Raw genomic sequence first — 6,679 nt, forward strand, 5'->3', positions numbered from 1 at the left:
GAATGTTGGGTCATCAGTTTTCTTATCAGTCAGTTTGGAAAAATGTCAAGTTTTTACAAGACATTAAACACAATCTGACATTTTTCCACTTTCTTCAACGTGTGCCCTGATAATTAATATAAAAAATAAAAAGAAGTCTGAAGGCGCATTTTTAAAGACAATCATCACAATGATCTTTTTCAGTTTAATAAAGCTACTCGCTCCTCACAGCGTCCCAGCACGAGCGCCTTCCCAAGATCCGGTTCACAATCTCGGAGATAGCAGGAGGCTCTTCACTGTCTGGGTGTCCAGAAAGACCTGGTGTGTGCGCTTGTGTTAGTGTGTTCATGTGTTTGTGTGTGCAGTTGTGTTGCATGACTTCCTTTCACAATAAAAGACATCCTACACCATAGGATCATGTCAATGCTTCAAAAACATCGAGTGTTTTTTTTCTATACGGAACGTGGAACTTTGTGGCTCTGGCTTGGCTTTGGTCAGTAAAAATTGGACCAAATGGCTCTTTCGCGATAAAGGTTGCAGACTCTGTTCTAGTATTCCAATTACGCCAGATTATCCACAGTGTAAAATAACAGACCATTTAAATAAGAGAATACATGAAGGGGTTTTTGGTGTAATCATCAAACTAAACAACCAAAAATGACAAAGGAGAAGAAAAAGGTTCTAAATGGAATATTAGAAGAAAACCTGTAAATCAGAGGTCTGGAAATAGAAGAAATATAAAATATTAGTAATTTTGAAATGTAAGAGTTGCTAACTTAGCATTGATTTCATTTATTTTATTTAAGTTTATGGATGAGGTGAACCTAGAAGATAAACTGTAATCTTTAGACCTTGTTTGTTTTGCTCTTCCTCAAGAATACACTAATTACAAATAGGCAAAACTTTGGTAAAAAGTCTGATTTTTTTTTCTCTGCCGAGTTTATTTTACGATTTCAGACCGGGGTGTCAAATCCCACAGGGGGCTGAGCTCAAATATTAGCTAAACTCCAAAACATCCTAAAAAAACTGAAAAAAGCCTAATTTAGCCAAAACAGCTAGAATGTAGCTGAAATATTAGCTAACTCAAAAATAGCCTAGAAAATCGTAGTAAATGATAAAATAGTCCAAAAAGCTAGTTGAATGCCAATTTTTAAAACTTTCAAACTATAACTTTTTAACATAGTTATGAATAATAAAAATGCAGAAATATGATTCCAGAATAAATCAAATTAAACCTTAAATAACTTTTAATATTTCACTCTCCATAAAAATATATTTTTTTAATTATACAAGTTTGAAATGAGAGAAAGATAACATTGGAGCATTGATAACAATGAAATAAAATGATCTGGAGGAACAGATAGAATTACCCAGAGGGCCGGATCCGGCCCCTGGGCCTTGACTTTGACACGTTGTTTGGAGTATCTTACGCTGCATAACAATAACAATGGTTAGTAGCTATTCAGAGGGGAGTGGCTAAAATATACATACTTTCCCTACTGGATCATAAACCAATCATGTTCCATGTATATGTTCCAGTTAACAGTAGTAATAAGAAAGAAAAAGTATGACAGTTTCCCAAAGTGAGTCTAAAGTATAACAAGAGAAATTGTCATTTTTGTCTCGTGTTGTTTAGGAATGCATTTGCTTCACTTGAATGTTCCTCTTTGGGACAGAAAGTTTTATTTTTTAAAGAAAGTAAGACGAGCTTCTGTCAATACAAAAAAACTCTTTACACTAAAAAAATCCAAATTTATCTTAATATTTATTTATTAATTCATTCCCGCCCAAAAATAAATATAATTCCTATTTATTATGAAAAACAACAATGTAATGATGCAAAGTAGTATCACCTTTTACTAAAAGGGTAAAAATAAAAAAAAAAGACCTTGAAGCTCCTATTAGGTTTTGATCAGTAGTAAACGGGCCCAAAAGGTTCTTTAACTGGTAAAGGTTGCAGACTCTCACTCTAGACACACAGGTGTTTTCTTTGTAAGGACAGAATCCTTCTTTGTGATTACATGGGAACTCTTTTTCTGTTAGACTCTGCAGTCTTCAGACGAGTTTTCTTGAAGTCTTTCTTGAGCTTTCCTATTTTCATACGAAGAGCTTTGGCTGAATTTAGAACTCGCATGCTGCTCTGCACCTCCGTGTGCTTCTTTTGTTGTTTCCATGTTAATGTCCTCTAAACCTTGCTATCTACTTTTTCATCTGATGTGGTTTAAAACTGCTCTACCCCGTGAGGAGCTGTAAAAACGAGTTTAACCTGCACTTCTACAGATATCAGAGACAAAAGAAAACCAAAAACTCACACAGAGAAATGAAATCCTTCCTCACCAAAACTACGTCAGAGCAGCTGAATGGGAAACCCTTCAGGATGGTCACACTGGAGGACCAGGTAACCTTCACCAGCCAAGGGGGCGCTCAACTGTATGCACTTATTTTTAGAAAGGTGACGCAAGTTAAAAAAAAAGCTGGGTGGATGAGACACTCCCAACCAACAAGTCTCGTCTCAAACAGGCTGATAGTGACGCACTGCATTCTTCTTCAGACGCTTTCTTGACGTAACTTTCTCCAGGAGAGGGTCTGTCCTGCTGAATCAGCCACATCTTTACTGTCATTTCAGAAACTGGGCGTGCTGCATCTTCATTCAAGGCTTTTGGACTATAAACCGGGAAGCCTGTCATTACAGGCACAACAAAACCTCACAGTTCCGCCAGGTCTCGAAAACGGGGCATTTACAGCCTTGTGACCATACACACATCCTTTATTAACACGCCCCCCTCTCCAGGTCAGAAGGTGCAGAACAAGGTGAAACAATAGGAAGCAAAGTGCTGAAACAAAACATCAGGATGAAGCTTGTTGGACAAAGGAACGAATCACCTTGGGGACTCTAGCTGCATGTGCAAAATGTCCTCGATCGGATCAAAGATTGGATTAGACTAGAACTGTGTACATGGACCTGAAAAACTTCATCTGATTGTTGCAAACATTTACATACGCCTCACGTTTGATCGAAATATGCACAGAGAAGTTGAAAATACCGGAAATGGCAGTAGAAAAGAAAATCGTGAGTTCCTTTGTAAACAAACTTTGAGCGAGATGATCTTCTGAGCGTCCAAAATTATTATTAATAATATTTTTAAGTGACTGTTCGCTCATCATTTTGTAAATCTGTGAGGTTGGTTTCTTATTCTTGGCCACACAGACCCAGAGGGAAGGTTAGAGTTTGGACATTCAGCCTTGGATGAACTAAAGATCCATCCGGGCGATGCTCACACAGTAACAAAGCATGCTCCCCCGCTTGTAAACATAAAGCTATGAGTCCGGCTACAGCCGATCGGTCCTGTTCACGCTCTGCCCGTCTCCTCTGGAGCGCCACACCCTCTACGCATGACGTAAAGTCCAGCAAAGAAATGACATATGATCGGAATGGATTGTTTACAGCTCATGTGTCAAGTCAAGGCCCAGTGATTCTACCCGGCCCTCCAGATCATTTTATTTTATTGTTATTAATGCCCTGATGTTATCTTGCGCTCATTTCTAACTTGTATAATTTTGACAAAATATATTTTTATGGAGAGTAAAATATTTTAATTTATTGAAGGCTTAAGTTGATTTATTCAAGAATGATATTCCTGCATTGTTATAATAACTATGTTAAAAAGTTATAGTTTTAAAGTTTCAAAAATTGACACTCTGCTGGCTTTTTGGACAAATTTGGCATTTTTTCCTATTTTTTGGGAGTATTTTGGAGTTTGGCTACTATTTTAGCTACATGCTAGACGTTTTGACTGATTTTGGCTTTTTTTGGGGCTGTTTTGTTGTTTGACTAGTATTTAGACGCTAGCTGTTTTGACAAATTTAGTCTGTTTTTCATTTTTTTTTTAGAGTATTTTGAAGTTTTGCTTTTTTTAGCTACATGCTAGCTGTTTCGGCTAACCAAAGTTTAAGTTCATAATCATGTTAAAAAGTTACGGTTTTAAAGTTTTAAAAATTTAGTTTTTGAGTGTTCAATAAATGTTTATCCCGTACGGCCTGCGAGCTAAGGTGTGTTTCGGATTTTGGCCCCCAGTGCGATTGAGTTGGACTCCCCTGGTTTACATGTATCCTGATCGGATTTTCCACCTATCTTGATTCAAAGGAAATCTTGATCTGAATGAGTCTGATTGGGCCAGAGGATTGCAAATGGTAATGTTTGCACATGAAGCATTTTATTCTGATCGGACGTTTATTCCGATTGTGTCCATGTGAACGCAGCTACTGAAGTGCACACTGCTTCCAGGGAATACCATGCAGCCTGAATTTGTGTCGTCTCGAGCACATTTCCAAAAAAAAAAAAACCCAACCCTGAAGAAAAAAATTCCCAACAGGAGAGCTTGGAAAAGCTGACTCTCCAGGGAGCTAGCCTGAGCCTTCATCCCAGGAGGAGCTGGGGGGCGTGGGACTGGAGACCAGCTCTGACCCTGGAAGGACGCAGAGCTGTTCTGGGGTCCTGTTTCACATTTTTGGACAAGAGTCACTTCACAAAAAGCAGTAAGCTCAGAGAAATGTTCAGCTCAACCTCTTCAAACATAAATGCAGAAACGCCATCCTAACCTACAGGAAGCTGCACAAGCAAACCCCCACGCTAGCAGCTTCAGTAACCTGCTTAACCTCAGGGCCGAACGTTTGAAGGACCTGCACTACAAACACAACTCACCCGTGTGCTTTTGAAAACCTGCAGGAAGTCCTGTGGAGTTTTCAAAGACACAAAAAGACAGCTCCAACCTCAGCAAAAGTGCACGACGGACGGAGTGTAGGCTGCTCCACGAGTCTATTTTAGAGTGATGAAGAACAAGAGGCTTCAGCTTAGACCTGCGTTCAAGTTCAGGCTGATCTGAAGGTTCAGCAGATGAACACCAAAGAAATCGGCTTCAAAATGGATTTTATTCAGTGAAAGAAAGTTTCTCATTTCATCTGCAGATTATAAAACTGCTGCTGCTGGGTCTGATGAACAATGTTAACCCCCATACAACAGGAGGCAGTATCCCCTCTTCTCATTGGTTTACCATTTGCCAATAAAAGAGAGAAGAAGAGCCAGAAAATACCAGTTTAGTGACAGTTTTTCTGCATTTATCCGTCGCACCTGAAAAGTCGGACGAGGCTGAAGTTCTGATTTTTCAGCTTCCACTTTGATCGTCATGGCTTCATGAAAATTCTGAATCAGTTTTTAATGGTTCCAACATGAAATCTATTCAACAAAGTTTAAAGCAGCTGTAGATATTTTACAAAGAATGAAGATAAATTTTACCCTTAAAGTTAAGTGGAGAGTACAATAATAAAACATCAGACCCACACGTTGGCCTCGTATAGACCGGTCTGTGGAAACATCCTCTGACATTAAAGCGGTTGGAGACTGCTGTTTCAGAGCATTGGTTTTTAGAGCACAACATTGTTTGCAGTTTGGTTTCTGTTGTGGGTTTACACTTTTAACACAGGGGGGTTATATAATTGATGTTGGCTGAGGTGGGGACTAACCAGCTCACCTGACCATTGGTATGACCACGAGTCACAGAGACATCAGAACCACTGACCCCCTCCCCCGGGCTCTATGAGTCACAGCAATGTTGGAGACCCCACCCGGACTGGATTTCCAGCAACACACAATCCGGCATGATCTTCGAGATGTTTCCAAGGCAGCTTTCATCACAGACACGTCCTGCTGTTTCAGCACCCAGAAAGCTGTCAGCTTCTTTGCTCACCCCGCAGAAATAAAAAGGGGGGGGGGGGCTTTGCAGTCAAATTCTGCACTAATAGAAGCACAAAGCCCCACACAGAGGCTGACCTTTAAAACAAAAGCCTATCTGTCAAACACTTTCAATGTTACACGGACTCCACCCACATTCTTCCTGTCCTGTGGCTCCGCCTCCATCAAGGCTACAACCCAGCAGAAGTTCAACAGAGGAGAAATGATGAAATGATGAAGAGGAGTAGAGGTACTCACCGTCTCCAGTTGTTGTCCGGAGGGGGGGACAGGTACGCCGCTCCATACGGGGAGTTCTCAATGTGGAACAGGAGTCAAGGAAAATATGGACACACAAACAACAGCTCCACCCCAATCACACATGATTTCTGCCCCCACAGCTGACATGGCGTGTAGAGGGGGGCCCTGACCCTTTGATGCTCAAAGCATCTAGACCAGGGGTGTCAAAATCAATCCCACAAGGGGCCAAAATAAAAAACACACCTTAGGGCCGAACAGGATAAACATTTATTGAACACATTAAAGCTAAAGTTTTAAAACTGTAACTTTTTAACATAATTATGAACTAGATATATAACATTACCGGTGATAATGTTAGCGTTAATGCTGTAAGCTGAATTTAGCTGCTGAAGATGATAGTGCTGAAGATGCTGAAATTGACAGACAGGAGCCTAAGCAACATATGAAAAATAAATTTACTAGCCTGGCTCCTCCCCCTCTAGTCTTACTCCTCCCTCTATCACATGGCTCCTCCTCTTATTACTTGTCCTGCATGTATCAGTCAGCATGATTTTATTAATGAGCTCTTTAGCTTTGTTGCTCTAATTGACTGCATAGAAGAACTGGACTTAGTGACCCCTCCCCCATGGGTTCCCATTAGGGCTGGGAATCACTGGGTACCTCACGATACGATACGATACGCGATACATGGTTCACGATATCGATAATATCGCG

At 40.3% G+C, this 6,679-nt stretch overlaps 1 protein-coding gene across 6 annotated transcripts in view; it reads right to left on the bottom strand.

Annotated features, from left to right (window-relative positions):
* Positions 1-6,679, bottom strand: part of crtc3 (CREB regulated transcription coactivator 3) — a gene marked incomplete in the record, with an annotated part of 59,592 nt that overhangs the window by 23,508 nt on the left and 29,405 nt on the right. For all 6 annotated transcript variants that reach the window (XM_036217155.1, XM_024295413.2, XM_036217162.1 and 3 more), the window contains 1 exon segment: positions 5,966-6,027. In XM_036217155.1, coding sequence (XP_036073048.1) covers positions 5,966-6,027 — 62 coding nt within the window.

This window comes from Oryzias melastigma, linkage group LG3 (genome assembly GCF_002922805.2).
Source record: "Oryzias melastigma strain HK-1 linkage group LG3, ASM292280v2, whole genome shotgun sequence".
In the NCBI taxonomy this organism is placed as follows: domain Eukaryota; kingdom Metazoa; phylum Chordata; class Actinopteri; order Beloniformes; family Adrianichthyidae; genus Oryzias; species Oryzias melastigma.